At 37.9% G+C, this 18,594-nt stretch overlaps 1 protein-coding gene across 2 annotated transcripts in view; it reads right to left on the bottom strand.

Moving 5' to 3' along the window:
• Positions 1–2,063: 2,063 nt before the first annotated feature.
• Positions 2,064–18,594, bottom strand: part of LOC126364901 (coiled-coil-helix-coiled-coil-helix domain-containing protein 1) — a 70,347-nt gene continuing 53,816 nt past the window's right edge. For both annotated transcript variants that reach the window (XM_050008095.1, XM_050008096.1), the window contains exon 4: positions 2,064–2,303. In XM_050008095.1, coding sequence (XP_049864052.1) covers positions 2,187–2,303 — 117 coding nt within the window. In that variant the 3' untranslated portion in view covers positions 2,064–2,186. The remainder of the gene's footprint in view (positions 2,304–18,594) is intronic.

Genomic DNA, 18,594 nt, shown 5'->3' with positions numbered 1-18,594 from the left:
AATATCACAGCATGAGAAGTTAACAGTTCACAAGCTCTGCATGGAGTGGCGACTCACTAGGATGGGCTGCAGGAACTGGCGGTGTAGTTGTCTTCTGCCAGAATGCGGGCTGGTGTGTATTCGCTTGTCAATGTACTCACCTCCATCACAGTGGTGAAATGAATCTGAAGTTTGTGTGACATGTTTATAGTGTCAATTAGGTTTACAAAACACAAAGTACCCACAAGTGCAGTAAATGAGTATGATAAAAAGGTGCAACACAAAATGTTGATATTTGGATAAGTCAAATTTTAAGGTTGTTCATTGAGAGCCACTAAGTCATACTGTTGTTACATATGTTTGTGGCGAATACTCTTATTTTTTATCTTTTTATACGAACATTTTTATGGCCACAATATAAAGAGTGTGTTGGTAATATCACAGTCACTTCAACTTCAAATATATTTTTGTGCAGTTATACCAACCCTGAGTGAGAAATTTAAAAACTCTGTCAGTTTAGTTGTACATATTCTTGTTCTGTTTCATCTTTCTCTACTGGAACATTTCTTAAATGATCAGATTCACACTGAAACTTTATGTCACCAAAAATTTCCAAGCAACATTTATTTTTTGAGATCTGGGGATATGTGAGAATCCTATACCATCAAAAACGGAGATATTTGTTATTATTTACAACATTTTGGAGTCAATTTATTGAACCACTTAATCACAGTGACTACGTTGTAGCTACCTCTGGTTTTACCAATGTAGAATTTTAAAGTAATCATTGTCCACTTACATGGTTTTAAAATAAAGTTTGACTGTTGTTGTTGGGCACAAGTACTTAGTAGCATGTGGCTGGCAGAGCTGAATTGGGTGAGCTGCACGGTCTGGTTGATAATATGAACGGGCCAGCACTGTTCAGTTGAAGTTGCTAATCCGTATGGTATATGATTATTCATGCTAAGTTATTTAATGGGAGTTCCAGTGTGAAAAGATCAATGTTGTACAGTGGCATGCAAAATCTTAATTAACTGGTTATTTCAAAGTATTTGCTATGAGTTGTGTTTTTGATAATAAATTGTACTGTTTGTTATCCACTAACAATCACTTCTCTTTATCATGCCAGAGCCAGAATTATCCACTTCCTTTGATTTTCAATCACTGTCTCTGAATTAATGGAGTTGAAAGAGACGGCAATATTGGTGTAATATAGAATGCAGCTGACTGTCCCAGAAAAACATTCTCCTCAGAGGATGTATAATTATTTCGGACAATATTTGTAGCTCTGATTAGTTTCAAAAAGCACAAATAAATCCATGCCATATAGATAGTTATGTTTTACTGCAACCTGAATATTGACACTCTGGAATGACCACTTGCAAAAATGAATAGGCATGGACAAACATTCAACAATAAAGGAAAAAAAATATGGTCTGCAAAGCAAAATGTCTCCTGTCCCATGTAAACAAGCCATATGGATGGCAAATTTACATCATGAGATACATAAATAACAACTTGATCACCTCACTTATTCACCAAAACTACTTTATTTCCTCTATGCCCTATATCTCTAGTTAAGAACACAATTCACAACTGTACTTTGTTCCTATCAATCACATACCTTCTTTCATGCAAACCTATTTTATTACTTCCCCCTTTTATTCTTCTGCACTATAATTCTTCCTCCTTCTTCCTGAGTTCATCCTTTTACTAATACTATTAGCATCTTCTCTTTTCTTTTATACATAGTTTTCTGTTATTCTCATCAGCTCCATGGCTGTCAACAACTATCTCCTCTGCTGTTAATTAGCTTCTTAGGGTTCAAAAATAAATATTTGACTTCTCTTTATATCTAGCTGAAGATAAATGTCCTAATGTTTATGGCTCATTATTGGCTGTATTCTGCATTCCCCCATTGTTACTGCATTTTGACCAATTTTCTGAATGTGTTTTTCCGGTTTTATGTAAACTTACATACTCTCAGGTTTTTCCAAAGCCAGGTTGAAGTCTACATTTTACATTGTTAACTGCCCAACTGCTGCTTTGGAAAAAGAGATCTTGAAATAATTTCTTCTAGGGGATTTAGAAATTTTTTAACACTTTTATTCACTTCCTTTGGAAGCAATTATATATATACAAACAACGCAATCAAATCTTACATTACAATTTTATCAAATATCTATTTTACTCTACGTAAATAAATTTTATGATAAAGGAGGAAATCTTCTCAGCAACTGATTTATTTGCTTGTGACTTAAATTTCTTTCACCAGGTGTTAAAATACCCAGCTTTTCCTGTGTATCCTTCAATTTCTTCTTTTCCTGTAAGCATAAGAACATGATATAATCACCCCTTCACAAATAGCAAAATCTGTTACTTTTTTTCGTTCATCTGGTGGGTGAATAGCTTATAAAAGATAGGATAACAACAAACACTTCAAGTACAGCACGATATTCATTCCAGACCAGTACAGAGATACCTTAAACAGTAAAAATGTCACTGTGAAGAAAATAAATAATTACATAATTACATTCAGAACACTAGGGAGGAAGGCAGAAACGTCCCACTGACAATGAGATCATAAGGGATGGAGCACAAGCTTGGATTGGAAAATGGTATAGTAGTAATGAGATACCTTTTCATAGGAACCACCTTGGTATTGGTGCAAAATGATGTAGAGAAATCTAGAAAATCTGAATGGTTGGGTGATGATCTGAAATCTTATTCCTTTTGGATGTGAGTCCAGTATCTTAATCACTGTGTCACACTGTTCAATTCATTATACTAGTGAATGCACTAGTGAAACCTCGGTAATCTGATTTGTTGTATTCTCATTTGAGGAGTATATCTTTTTGGTACACATATTTTCTTTAAGTGTGTTTCCAGTTCTTGATTCCCACTTTCAAACCTAAGGCCATCAACTCTTGCTTGTATGGTTCATTATTACACAGAGGCATCTGGTCCAAACTCATTGGTAGAAATAATTTTTTTTCTATCCTTTGCTGTGTAGGCAGAACACAATTCATATTTGCTTGCATTGGTGGTAACACAGAGACCAGTGGAAAAAACAGTGAATGGCTAACTGAAAACATATCCAGAGTGTAACAAAATTGTCTTAAGCATATGCAAAAGTCCAGGGAGCAATCCAAATAACAAACATAACACAGGCAAGGTCAAAACTCTACTATTCAATGGTGCATAACTAAAGGCTTCAAAGACTAGCAAGAGACTGGCTAGCAAGGGTCAGACTGCAGTATTTACCAGCATAATCTCATCAGTGGTTGGCTTCATATGACATGCTGGCCGCAGTGGGAATGCTTTGCATGGGAGCAAGCTGCAGATGGAATACTTAGCCTGAGTATTGCTGACATGTTCTCCCTACTGATACTTGGGCTGTGCAGTGAATCTGAAACACTGTTGGATACTAAATCCCTCCCCCCTTTAATTGACATTTAGGGCTGTAAATGACTAAACCTGCACTGACCTTCACCAGAATTGGGGGAGAGAGGTGCTGGGATCCCCGCCAAAGTTTCCTGTGTTAGTTACTCAATGAGATCGGCTGGGCCAAAAGGCAAAGCAATATGTGGGAGATATGGTCGATAGATGGGTTCTAGGGCACAGCTTGGGCCTGCCTATTGGGTACTAAGTGCCAGCCATGGCAGAGATGTTGTCAATGATTCAAGAAATTGGATGCAGTATGGAATGAGGTGGTGGTCAAATGTTAAGTTCCACTGTATTTACAAAATTCTAATACACAGATGCTGTTTATTGAGGGCTGTTGTCAGGCTGGAAGGTGGTCATTATATCCAGCACAAGAAGTTTTATTCAAGCTTTATTATACTAAGTTTCATGCGATCACCAAGCACAAGCCTCTCATTTCACTACTTAGCCCCCATTCCAAATTTCCTGATAAGACAGTGCAGCAGCTTTAAGAGTGGTTATTGTTCCTTGTTAAATATGATGTGCAGGGTGCAGACAGTAGCTGCTGTGGCAGTGATAGTTATCTGTCACGTATGGAAAGTTAAAGGAGGCATCAATAACCAGAAACAACATTGCCCCCTAGATTGGCCAATGAAATCAACATGCACTCTTTGCCACAGGTGGTCAGGGCATGACCAAGGGCTGAAACACTGTGCCAGACCTGGCAATTCTGGACAGTGTGTTCTCTGAAATGTTGACACGAGGCCAATACATTGCCTTCATTCTGCAGAGTTGTGAGGATCGCTAACTACTGCACTACTATGTACGGTGAACTACTGGGCAAATGGATGCTCCATAAATCAGATGGTGACATTAACTGGAAGTCATCAGTTCATCACAGAACACAGCAGCAACTAATACCACAAACAACGCAGACACCAGAGGAATAGTGAAACAAAGTTTTTGCTGATGTAGTTATTTTGTGAGCTTTGTCAATTCAGAAAATCAGGAGAATGTCAGATTAATGAGTTGGCATACGGCGTGCCACACTGTTTACAGGAAAAATCACACTCGGGTGCTAAGCCTTGCAAGTAAGCAGCCCACACCTGTATGTCTGCTGATGCTGCTTAACACACTGGCTAAATTTCAGCCTATTTACAACTATGTGGGTTTAGTGGCCACAACAGCCAGTCAGCAAACCACAAATATCAGAAAAGCTCTAACTACTGTTTTGAGAGTGAGTATAGTTTTTGCACAGCTTTTTACAGTTTGTTACTAGATGACAGTAAAACTGTACACTGATATTCAAGGTCAGTTACTTGAGTTGCCTTGCAGTGACAAACAAAACAACATAAATAGAACTCCTAACTCTCGCCTGCCTCATCGAAGCAAGCAAATGGCTGATGGGCAAGCAAGAAAACTGAAGCTGCAGGCTTTTGTTAGTTTTGCAGCAGTTGTGTTAGCAATTTCTGCTGTTGTTGATGGAATTTCCACTGCTGTTGCTGAAGTTCCCACTGTTTTTCGAGCTGTTGCTGCAGCCACAATTTTAGAAACTCAGGATCCATGTCTCACTGGGATAGCTGCATGGTGAGAAAGTACTAATTGCCATTTTGCTTTCCTACACTGTGTACGTAGAACACAGCTTTTTACAGTTTGTTACTAGATGACAGTAAAACTGTACACTGCAATGGTGGTAACGCAGAGACCAATAGGACTAACAGGCAGTTCCTGAGGTCAATGACAGTGGGTTTCACAAAGACAATGGCTAACTAAAAACAAGTCCAGAGCATAGCAAAGTCATCTTAAGCATATACAACAGCCCACAGAGCAATCCAAATCAGAAATGTAATACAGACAAGTTCAAAACTCTTATGTTCAGTGGCACATATCTAAAGGATTCAAATACTAGCAAGAGATTAGTTAGCAAGAGCTGAGCCACAGTATTTACCAGCATACTCTCATCAGTAGCTGCCTCCAAATGAGGTGCTGGCAGTGGTAGCAATGCTTCATGAGGGAGTAAGCTGTGGGTGGAATATGTAGCCCAGCTATCTCTGACATGTTCTTGGATACTAAAATTTATATCCCAAGCATCTGGCTGACAAGGAGGGCAGAGGTAGTGGTGTAAAGTTCCTGAACCTTTGCTTAATTGCCCTCAATTAAATTCCAAACCTCTCTTCAGTGTCTTATGGTGAGAGACCAAATAATACTGTTGAATGTGATCTGTCCTTTGGATAGGGGCATTTGACTTGGCAGCCCTCTTGGTGTTATTCAAGACGACCAGGCCAAGAGCTGGTACCAGGTTTCAGTCACTCCTTTCTCTTATATTCACCAACAACAACACAAAATGACATATTCTACATGCTCTCACCACAGCCACCTACATTAAACACTAACATCAGTTACTTCAAATAAATTTATTTGTGACTGAAACATCATGGTCTTCATGTGATCTCTCCCTCCCTCTTGTTCCAATATGACTGTACCCAGTGCAGAGCTCATCCTTTTCACTGTAACAAGTAAGACAGTTGCCTGTCATCTGGACCAAAATTAGGCAAGGGGGAGACAATTGTGTACTGTTATCTTTGCAGTACTAAGGGAAAGGTGAATCATTGGCCTGCTGTACCAATTGCTGCTGCTTATTACATAATGTCACCAATGCTACTGTCTATTGGAGACTACGTACAGTAAAAGCCCATTTTTTTACATTCCTGCATTTTATAATTTTCTGCTTTTTGCATTCATTTTTGCCAGTCGCAACACAAGTCTTATTCTCGCAGTACAATGCTTTCCTGTCATCAACAAGTCCGCTTTACAACATTTCCCACATTTTACATTTTCTTTGATGTTATCACAACCTTTAACATTGATTTTCATACAGATTTCTGCAAAAAGTGGATTATATCCCTGCTCAAAGTCAGCCTTGGAACAAAGCAGAGAACACAGATTCTACACAAAGTTAATGATCATGTAACATAGCATTAGCACAGTAAGCAAAATTTTAATTGTTGGCATGTTGGGTCATGGCCACCTGCATTATGGGTTTGTAGTATTTGGAAGCGTGGGAAGTATGCTGAGTCACTGCCTTAATGATAATCACATTCTGACAACAGTGACCCTAGTAGAAACCTTCCTTCTGCTCACAGAATTGTACAACAGCTTTAATATAATTTCACAGTCATTTACACACATAAACACGGCTTTTGAAGATAGCCATCTCTATAATCGGCTTTCATGAATTGTCATTACTTCAGCATGAAATACACTAATCCATATGAGGCGTGCAATTTTAGGTTGGTATGACCTGATGTCAGACATAAACATTCCTCCTCAAGATGCTCCGTAACATAACAATTTCCACCCTCTTTTTCACACAATCTGATGTCCCAGAACTGAGTGAGCTCCTTGTTGGCAACAAGTTGCAGATTTCGTGTCTGTTGTTCTCTGTTTATGAAGACTATCAACTTCAGTTTTTTAACCAATATTGTGTTTCAAGTTTTATGTACCATAATTTTATAATGATTATCAATAAATAATAAATCTCACATTAGAACAAAAACATATTTTTGATACAATTTCACGAAAGACTTTTGCTTCTGTGTTTTATTTACACCACTGGCATGATCAAAACAAAAAGGGAAACCCTCATGCGCATTCATGTGTGTCAGCATTCAGCCAAGGCCTTTCTGACTGATGCTTTGTATACTATGGAGTGACAAGTAGAGCTAATTACTGTTAGAAAGAAACAGACACAATTAATTATTACAGGTTTTTTAAATAGGCAAGATTTAAATTGGTTTAATTTCAGATTTCGAACACTGTAAAGAAAAATGCAGTAAGAGCAATTTATTAAGTTTTGAGTGTTGTGTTTTCTATGCTTTCCTGTATTTTACATTTTTCTGCATTTCACACCTTTTTGGTTCAGTCCACTGAAAAGTTTAAAAAGGGGATTTTACTGTTGTTGGAGTTTCTAACTCAGCAACTGAAATTAGATGATGGTGCTGTATAAATAATGGACAAAGTAAAGGTAACAACTCCCCGTACACCTGAGTTACTGAATGGTCGATATCAATTTAATAAACTAGTGGAGAAAATAGGAAAAAAACAATAAAAATTCTGAGGGAATGTAGCTCTAATAAACAGCCACTTTTATTTGCAATTAAGGTACTTTTATTTATTTTTTAGAGAATATCCACACCAGTTCCATCTTCACTTTTATTTAAAACTATGACTGGTATTGGCTCCCAAGTGGTATCTACATAGTATCAAACAACGGAATAAAACATAATTAGTCAAATGATAGCAATAAGCAACATCAACAATAATTTAAAGACATAAATGTTCAAAACAATTCTTCCATCTACTTCAAACAAGCAATAAACTAACATAAAGCATTGTGAACTAGTCTACTGTTAAAATATATGTTATGTAAATTAAATACTGCTGAAAGACAATTTATCAACAAACGTCACAAAACACCATTTAATATAAGTCTCCTGACTTACATGTCAGGTGTCCTGAGTGGGTACAGGACAATTGCCAAGGTGTGCCAAGAGTAACACTCAAATAGAGGAGAGGCAAGTTACAAGTAGGGCCCACTGGAAGCAGGTAAGTAAGAAGCAGATGCAAGTTATGAGGTAAAAGCTAACAAAATGTTTTAAAAGTTAAATAAAATACATAACACATTGGAATTAAATGACTGACATGGATGCACAATAAAGTTGTATAAAAGTATTATTGTGAGAGGAGAAAGCACAGCAGATGGTGCCCAGAGACCATAAGGTGAACGAAAAGTCCGTCTGGGAACCAATGATTACAAAATAAATGGAAGTAGCAAAGAACATCTCTGCATGCAAACACAATGTGCAAATGACCTGTAGCCGCAAGGAACTAAGCACGGCCTACTGTTTACAATAAATGGACGTGCTGCACTGTGTAAAGAGACATAACAGCATTAAAATTAACTACATTATGATACACAAATGCGTTATGAAAGCCATAGAAGAAAACTATATTTCTCAACCTTTTATTTTCATTAAGAATATTGCTCTCCTTGCTGTGCACATGACTGTAGATTTCAACTTCCTCAAAAATGTCTATTGGGTACCTTTCTCCATTATTTTTTTTTGCAATGGTGTGAGGTTATTGGCAGTACAGCATTAATGACACTGTTGTTTTGAAATTAAGTGAAAAGTAAAGGTAGTTTTGTCTTATGCATCCTTTCTGCCTTCTTCTATATGCTCTTTGAGTCTAGTTTTGAAATTTCTGCCTGTTTGGCCAATATAAAAGGTGTTGCAAACAGCACAGCAGATTGTATAAATGCTTGCAGTTGCAGATTTGTTGTTTTCAGTACTGATATTGTGTACAAGTAACTGACATAGTGTGTTGTTGGTTTTAAAGGCAATTCTAACATCAAATCTATGAAACAATGCACTAAGCTTATGAGAAACATTCCCATAAAAGGGAAACAAGAAGAATTTTATCTTCTCGGTCACATTGTCACCAGCTATGATGTCTGTTTTGAAGAACCTCAAGTTTAGAATTATATATCTTATTAACTATGGAGAAATGATATCCATTTTCGCAGGCAATCTGGCACAGCATATTCAGTTCTTAGCTATTTTCTGTATTATTAAGTGGAATCTAAGTAATATGCTTATCATTGCTTGGAAAAATGTTTCCTTTTGCTGCTCTGTGTGGCAAGAGGTCTGAGACGTAATTACATAAATTGTTGTAGGCTTCTGACAAATGTCAAACAAATGACTTTGATTGATGTTAGTAATGAATAATTTCAAAAAAGTAACTAACATATTGTTGAGTACTAACATTAGTAATTCCATAAGTTTTATTACTGCACCTCGAGATAATGTTTTGTGGGCTAGGAGATGATTTGTGATTATCTCAATAGCTTTGTCAACAGGAATTTTAGTGTAGAGACTGGTAATGTCAAATGAGGCAAATGTAGCTCCTTGTGGAATGATAACTGGTCTAATTGGCTCAGCAATCATGTAGCAGTTTTTTACTCGGTAATTATTATATGAACCTGTCCTGAATAGATCACCTTAAAGAAGCACTCTCCGTGTGGGCAGAGAGGTTTGCGTATTCGGATGACACTAAGAGCTATGCCGGAGGTAATGTAGCTACTGGCAAGGCCTCCCACACCAGACTGGCCTTAGTCGATGAACCAGACGAAGCGTGTCTCACAATGACCTATCTTTCCACTCCCTGTCCTTCACCCTTTCATATTTTTAAGAAAAGGGGAAATGATCCTCGACAGCTGAAGAGAAAGCAATTCACCTAGGGGAAGGTTACACCAAAATCAAATCCCCAGTCCTCTAGGTTGGGGGTTGGCGATGGGTTACCATCCCATCATGGAAAATTTGTTAACAGTAAACAGACTACAAGGAAGCCTCGGAATTTGGTAGAGGAGGAACCTGGTAGCAGTGCACAGTCTCCTGGGCCTGATTGTATAAAGTAAGTAATTATCATACAAAATGTAATATGTTTGAGACAGTGTGTGTAATTATTTAGATATTAAACAGCTCAGATTGTCAACTGCATTAACAATTGGTCTTTAACTGAGCTCTCAGTCTTGGTGTCAATGGATTCAGTAACTTTACAAACAATTCTCAATTTTATTAAGCAAAAAATTAGAATTTTCAACAGTCTTTTTAAGTCATGTTTGAAATGTTTGGTAGGAGCAGACTTAATCCCAGTGATATTATTTTCAGTGAAAAGCTGAGTGTCTGCACATGCTCAGTTTCTTAGGGCTACATGTTATATTAACATCATGTTTGTATGCAGAGATATCCTTTGCTTCTTCTGTTTGTTCTGCTATTGTTGGTTCACAAATTGACTTTTCGTTCATCAGAGTATCTCTGAGCATCATCTGCTGTGCTTTCTCTTTTCGTAATAGTACTTTTTATGTAACTTTTTATTATGCATCCATGTCAGTCATTTAATTCCAATTTGTTACATATTTTATTTAACTTTTAAAGTATTTTATCAGCTTCTACCTCATATTTGCCTCTTGTCTGCTTAATGGTCTGCCCCCTGCAAGACCTACTTGTAACCTGCCTCTCCCCTATTTAAGTGCCACTCCTAGACACGCCTCAACAGTCATTCTGCACCTTATAGGTACTGGATTGAGTACTCTAGTGTTGTCGAGATGATGGAGCATGGAGTGTGGTTAAACAAGCTGATTGGCATGCTGGATGTTCATGATACACCATTAGTGAAACAAAATTTATTACATTAAGGTTTACAATTGTATATTCTTCTCTTTGGCGACACTAAGGAGAGTAGCAGCACAGCACACAGTCCCAGACTGTGCTGATGCTGTCTCAGCAATCTATGGAGGGTGTCGGCCCGATTCATTCACATAATTATGTTGTTGCATGGGTGGCAGATCTCGCTGGCGGCCGGCGTAGCCTATGCAGGAGGCATTACTGCCCTGGACAGTGACTACCTATTACCAGAGCACTCTTGTGAACATTTAAGGTGTGTGCTTGGCTACTCTCTGAGCAGCTCTGCGCAGTTTGGAGATGGACAATAGACAACAGCATAGCCCTCCCTCCAAACGAGAGCAGGGATGTCACTGACAGCTTTCAGGTACTAGTCAGCGACAGCACTGGCTAGCGTGCTTTCCGAATACTGCAACAGGTGGACACTGTGTTGAACATCATTCATTCCACTCAGCAAGCCAGAGGTGTAAGTATCCAAGTCTTTTTATCAGTGGTTGCAAAGTTGACAGCACATAGTGACAGTGTACAGCAGACCACACAGGTAGCACTTTCAAAGGCAGAAGTTATCTTGGCAAATAGTAGCAGCACATCACAGGTTTGCTTTCTAGCTGGTGTAGTGCAATGTAGTTCATGGGAAGGCTCAGAAGCCTGAATATTTATTCCTTCTCAGCTGAGGCAATGACATTAAGCCTAACCATTGATGATTGAATGGGGCCTCCTTCTCCAGGCTGATCAGTAGTCTTCGCCATCCCTCTATTTCACAAGAATGGGTTTCACGGCTTCAGCTTGTTACCATTCAATCATATCAGAAGGTATATAAGTGTTCTTGCGAAACTTTTATTCTCTCTTGCAAAATTAAGCTGTGCTGTTAAAACAATGTTATGTCTCTTCCTTGCTGAGGTCAAGTTGCTGAATTTATGATTCAAGACCTCTCATTTGCACAAGGAGAAGAAATATGGATATGGTCTGCTATTTGCAATGCCAGCTTTCTGCTTGTTTGTTGTTCCGGTTGTGATATAGGGCATTGGCCTGGCTTGATGCTGGCTGGAGAGGACTTTGAGAAAATTTTACATTTGCACATAATAATACATTTATGCTGAGTAACATTCCCCTTTCCTATAAAAAAATTCATCCCAAATTTTTCTTAGTTTGTATCTGAAACAATCTCATGACATGCATGTTGCATGGATGATTACATACTGTACAATTTTCTTTTACTTAAACATTAGAAAAGCATATTCATGAGGTTTTTATGTTCTGTTCTTAAGCCTGTATTATCTCTGCTGAGTTCTTATTCTCTAAAACAAGCTGATACTCATACTTATGTTACGCTTTTTAATTGCTTATTACTACTATTGACCCATTTCACATTTATTTGATGGATTGATGATTCAGGTGGATAAGTGGTTTTACATCTCAAGCAAAAGTAGAATGCACAAACTATTAGTAGAATCAGGGTAGAATTGGTAGTGGAAATGCTTACAGTAGTGATGTTATATCATTTATCTCTATAGTTCTGAATATATTGGAATATTGGAACATTTGCTCTGCCAACAATCACCCTTTTTGTGACACTTCTGTTTGTACATTTATGTAACTTTGCTGATGACTTTGTTCTGAGATTAATAACACTTCTTGCATTTGTATTTGTTCCGCTTGTTTACAGTTATCCATTTTATCACATATTGTAACATGCAGCAATTCTGCAGGGACTTCTTTTTGTGCCTGCCATAATCCTGCTAGAAATTGTGTTTGAAGCAATAGTGCAATCCTTGCACTGCATGGTATACTGCTTCTTGCAGTGTTGCTGCTTCTAGCCTAGTATCAAGCTATCTGCTAATGCTCACAACAGTCCATCTGAATTCTTTCAAAGTCATTGATCACTGTCCGCACAGTACTTCTTATACATTGTGCCAATTCCATAGTCAATTCTCATGTTATTACGCACATTCTGTTCTATGTTTGTCAGTTTTGTAGTATGCCATTCTACCGTAGTTCTGGTGGTATCAATCACTTTGTGATTGTTTTACTATAATATTTAAGTTTGTGTATCTTCACTGTCTGTCATGCCAAATATGCATCTAACCATCCTCTTTTATTCCTGGTTAATGTCCTGTGCTACTATTCCCATTAACTGGTTTAGTTGTGCACTCAACTTTTGACATGAGAGTCTTGGCTTGTGATACTTATTTTGTATTTTCTCCAAACCATTCTCTCTCTGTACTTCCTCATGTAATTTCATGAACATTTCCTGCAACCTGTGCACCTCATTTTGTATTTCCCATATGTCGAAAGTTAATCTTACTACCGACCAATGACTAGTTAATAGCACATCTGACTGTCTGGAGAATGATGATTCTGAACAGTATACTGTACTCCTCCCTTGATGAAGTGAAGTGTTACCTTCCTGTAAGTCCATGCTGCTACGCCCTACAAGAGTACACCACATAAGAGAAAGGAATGTTTCATCAATTCCTTTCTGCTTCCAAAAATGTGTATACATGTAAAGAAAAATAAAATAAACTCTACTCTACCCAATACAAATACCAGAACTCAACTGTGCATGATATGTCAAAAAGTACATAGCCACACTTACAGATAATGAATGTGCAGCAAAAGCTAAACAATGTAAGAAAAATCAGATCATAACTTCTTATTTCACAATCTCAGTGCATAAGGAATATTGTGCATCTCTTGATTGTCACTAGATACCTGCTTCCTAGCAGTTTTGGATGCTTTTTTTGAGACTGTGCAACAGATGGAAGTTGTGGTAAATTACTGGCAGCTCTCTGAATAGTTTAAACTGGTTTATGTGTTGACAATTGCAACTTAACATTTACTGGTGATGTCACTTCAAAGACTTGTTATGGCCCATGGTACCCTGTTAAAAACTTTTTCCTTTTGGCGTACAAGGTTTAATTATTTTCCTCTTTTCCAAACTTCACATAAAAGTTTTGCGAATTATTTTACTGACTCGCTGTTAGCTCCAAGCTTGGATTTTATCATGGCGAAGGAGATGGCAGCTTTTTGCCACATACAACTTTGTATGGTGAAAAACTGGTACTGGTGTGCACTTTTGAATTACACGCCGAAATTATGAACACTAGGTATGAGTCCGAATTACCTTATCGGATGTTAACATACTGGCTTAACATTTGGAACACTTTCTGTTCATCAGAGACACGAGTATTGATAGGTGTGCCCCTGGGAAGTGTGATAGGACTGCTTATATTTCTACATACATAAATGAATTAACAGAGGTGGTAAGCAGTAATTTACAACCATCTGCTGATGACACTGTCATGCAGGGCAAGATGTCATTATTGAGTGACTGTAGGAGTGTGGAAAATGGTGTGATGGATAACAACTTGCTGTAAATGTGGAAAAATGTAAGTTAATGTGGATGAGTACAAAAATCAATCCTGAAACATTCAAATACAGCACTGACAGAATACAGCTTGACACAGTTAAATATCTTCGTATTATGTTGCAAAGTGATATGAAATGGAATGAGCCCTTTAGGTTGGTAGCAGGGAAAGCAAGTGCACTTAATTTTACTGGGAGAATACTGGGAAAGAGTAACTCATCCAAAAAGAAGATGGAACATAGAATGGCAGTGTGGCCCATTCTTGAGTACAGTGTTTGGGATCCTCACCAGATTGGACTGAAAGATGACATCAAAGGAATTCAGAGGTATGCTGCTAGATTTGTTACAAGTAGGACGGATCAGCATGCAAAGTATTGTGGAGATACTTTGTAAACTCAAATGGGAATCCCTGTTGGGAAGATGACATTCTTTCCACAAGGCTCTACTGCAGAAATTTAGAGAACTGGCATTTGAGGCTGTCTGCAGAATTATTCTGCTGCTACCAACATACGTTTCGTGCAAGTTCCATGAAGATAATACGCGAAAAATTGTGGCTCGTAAGGAGACTTTTAGACAGTCACTTTTCCCTCACTCTGTTTGCAACGTGTAACAGGAAACAAAATGACTGGTAGTGGTAGAAGTTACCCTCCACCATGCACCTTATGTTTGCTTAGTACATATGTAAATGTAGATGTTCATTTATTTGTTCATTTATTTGCTTGTGGATGGAAGAGACTTGTTCTTAACTGTTGAATGCTAAGCAAAGACACAACTGCTTTGTTAGATTCGATAAGAAATTTGTACCTTGGTCTGTTGTAATGTTCTTAACTGTTGAATGCTAAGCAAAGACACAACTGCTTTGTTAGATTCGATAAGAAATTTGTACCTTGGTCTGTTGTAATGGTATCCAGTACTCCAAACTTGAGGCTCTGATTTTTTACTACGGCTTGTAGTACTTTGTCTAGCTGGATGGTCTGAGGTTGCTACCATTTCATGTATCGAGAAAAGTGATCCATTATTGTTAATATTTACTTATACCGCACAGGGTTCCTATTAAATGGTCCTAAGAAGTCCAATGCAATCTTTTCAAATTGTCTGTCTGCTTCTGGTAATTATTGCAATGGAACTTTTTGATAGCTAAATCATCTCTTTGTGCACAAGTTACACAGTTTTTTATGTACAATTCACATCACATTTCCTAGTTTTCCAACAGTATTTTTCAGCATCTCTCCTAACCACAGATTTGCAACCACCATTACCTGCTAAAATGTGGTCATGTGCTTGTTACAAAACATAGACTCTGAACACTGCTGCAACTATCGTGCGTGGTCCACATTTTGTTGGTCTGCAGAGTAAACTGTCATGCATGATGAACTGTCACTGCAGTTTGAATGCTTGGTACTCTAAGCTTGTGCCTTCTACCAGTCAGCTGCACTTTTATCTATTGTTTGCAGTACACCTGTTTTTCTGCTCAATGCGCCTCTATCTGTAAGCTTCTTTCTTGATTTATGAATTACTTAATAATCAAATTCACTCAGTTTGAGTGCCCCATCTCGTTAATCTACTCCAGGCATTTTTTTAATCCTAATAACCAGTTTTGCAATGCATTGTCTGTTACTATTTTGTACTTTTGGCCACACACATAACTGCCAAAGTATGTAATTCAATAAATCGCTGCTAGCATCTCCTTTGCTATCATTAAATAAGTTGTTCTAATGTTGAGTTGTCTAGTCTTGTAAACCACAGGGTGTTCTTTACCATCTACATTTTAACTGAGAACGCACCCAAAAACACTATTAAGATCATCACAAGAAAGGATGAATTATTTTTTGTAATCCGAGAATATCTACACTGGATCTGATGATAGTTTGCTTTTTCAACTTTTGTTTGTGAAAATGGCAATTATCCATGTTGAGGGTCAGATGTGCTGGGTATGGTCTGTTAAATACTTCTTCCAAATGCTTGACATGTTCTTCTACATCTATTGAAAATTCAATGCTGTTGTCTAAGAATATCATATAATTTTAGGTTTCAAATGATGGAGTATGCCATCCAACAGTCTTTGAAATGTAGCTGCTGCATTTTTAAATCCAAATGGCATTCCGTGATACTGGTAATGACTTGATGGTGTCATGTCAGGAGTTTTTGGCCCATGTTCTGGAAGTACTTCTGGATGGTGATACCCGCTTCTTAGACCCCTTTGTCAAAAAGTATCTGCTTTGCCCCAGACTGTCCAATGTCTCCAGAATATTGCGGATAGGATATGTGTCAGTGCATGTTTTGGCATTCAAATATCAGTAACTGTAACAGAACATGTACTTCTTAGTACCATCTGGTGGTTCCTTCAGGACAATGGTGACACTTTCACTCCATGGACACTCACAATGTTCTATTATTTCTTCTGTCTGTCGCTGATCAATAAATTTTTCTATCAATAATTGTATAAACTTCAGCACATGGTATGGTTTCCTATAGACTGGAGCATTGTTACCTGTGGGTATATGACGATGCTTAACAGGCATCACTGGTGAAGGACTGTTTGTGTTAAGCAAATAGAGACATTGCAGTAACAAAGGTTCCATCAACTGTCAATCACTTCCTTGCAGGTGATTCACTTTCTTACATAATACAGATCCGTAAAAAGTTTGCTTGTGACTGGTGGTCTCATGGCCTCTCAATACCTTTTTCATCCAGAAGATCTAAATTAGCAATCATCAATTTGGCACACTGACCTTGTCCATGCCAAAATTATCTGGGCTAACAGGAACTATATACTCTCTGCTTATATTACTAATGCATGTCATGCGTCTGCACAACAAACAATGCATTTTACCTAACTCTTCATTACTCTGTAGTGGTCCTACCACACTCAACACTTCTTGTAGTACATCAGTACCTACAGGAATACAAAGCAGCTTTACTGTACCTGGTGGTCCACTATCATGGGAACCAAACTTTAGTATACATGTTTGCAGCTCAGTCGGTAACACCTTCACAATTGGTGCCCCTTGCGGCATTGTCTCACTTGCAATTGTTGTTTCCAGTGGAAACAAAGTTCCACTGGGTTCAATTGTATACCACAAAAGATCAATTCTGGCATGATGTTTATCATGAAAGTTTAGTCCGAGAATTGTAAGATAACCTACATCAACATTCAGTAACCCTTTCAAGTACTCTCCAAAAATCTTTGTTCCAGTGATACAGTTGAGCTGTGTTGTCCCTAATGATTTCATGTCATTGTCATCAGCTCCACATAACCTGTATTGTAGAGACCTAAGCCTCTTCCTGCCTAAGAGATCCAGATCGACCGACATGTGCAACCAAGGCTACTAAAAAGTTATGTTCCTTGCACTGTGTTCTACCTAACAAGCAGCATTCTATTCCCTTCTATTAGGAATGGCTTGCACCGGATGATGTATGCCTTTTGTGTTTAACAGTCTCTTTTTTGGGTGATGTTTCCCGTGTTTATTATTTCTGCATTTTTGTGATTTATGAACGACTCTCTCATGTGAGATTCAGCTGTGCTGTTAAAATGACATTATGCTTTCTGCTTGGAGAGGCCATGTTGCTGAGTTTATGATTCAGGCCTCTCACTTGCATGAGGTGAGGCAGAAATCTTCCAGGTTTGTTCTGCTATGTGCAATGTAAGCTTCCTGGCTGTTTGTCATTTACCGGTAAATTGTGACATGGGACATTGGCCTGGCTGGAGAGGGCTTTAAGAAAATTTTACATTTATCCATAATACATTTCTGCTGTGTAACAGCCCTCTCAAGATGCTTGACAACAGGAGACATATGAGGCGGTCCGTTCCAAAACTGGTCTTATCCAATTTTTTTTACGAAATGAGTGAAGCCTACTCCAATTTTCTTCAGTACCCGGTGCATTGACTGATTAGTCTATACTCACTCGAAAGTTGTTCTTTACCGTAGAAATCATTAGCTAAAAATCAGTCATCATTCCAAAATGTGCCTTATTTACTCCAAGTGTCGTTCCAATAGTCGCCTTATCCTACCAGCCAATGAAATTCTTCATATTCCAGTCAAAGGATACGCACGATGTTTTTCCCGCGTTTTTACAGCTGTTGTCAGTAAAGTCTGAAGACGTGTGCAGCTTTGTGACAAAATAGGATTACGATGGAAGAAAGAATTACTCCAGCTTCAAAAGGCAAAGCAAGATGCTGTAAACATGATCATGCTTTATGGAAGAAAACCAAGGAAAAATATAAATGGTAAGAAAGACGTCAAATTTGTGCAGTGTGTTTACATGACTGCTTTAGGCTCTGGTGTCAATGATCAGTGAATGTATAAATGTTAACAAAACGGTGGTGGTGGCTGCTGAAAATAAATTTTATGTGTTCACAAATATTTAGTAATACAATAGATTGTTTGTGCAGATATTTTTTTTAATTTATGGTGACGAGCAGTTTCAAAACTCTCAGGGCTTTATAATCTGTAGTAGATCGCCCCAACATTTACTCCATACAAATTTTTTGATTCAGATAAACCTCAAAGTGCGAAATAGCATTTTCTGTAACAGTTATGATGATGGTCTGAACAAATTTATACAGCTACAATCACTGAGAAT

Source organism: Schistocerca gregaria, chromosome 1 (genome assembly GCF_023897955.1).
Source record: "Schistocerca gregaria isolate iqSchGreg1 chromosome 1, iqSchGreg1.2, whole genome shotgun sequence".
NCBI classification, from domain to species: Eukaryota; Metazoa; Arthropoda; class Insecta; order Orthoptera; family Acrididae; genus Schistocerca; species Schistocerca gregaria.
This window is presented reverse-complemented; position numbering and strand designations above follow the sequence as displayed.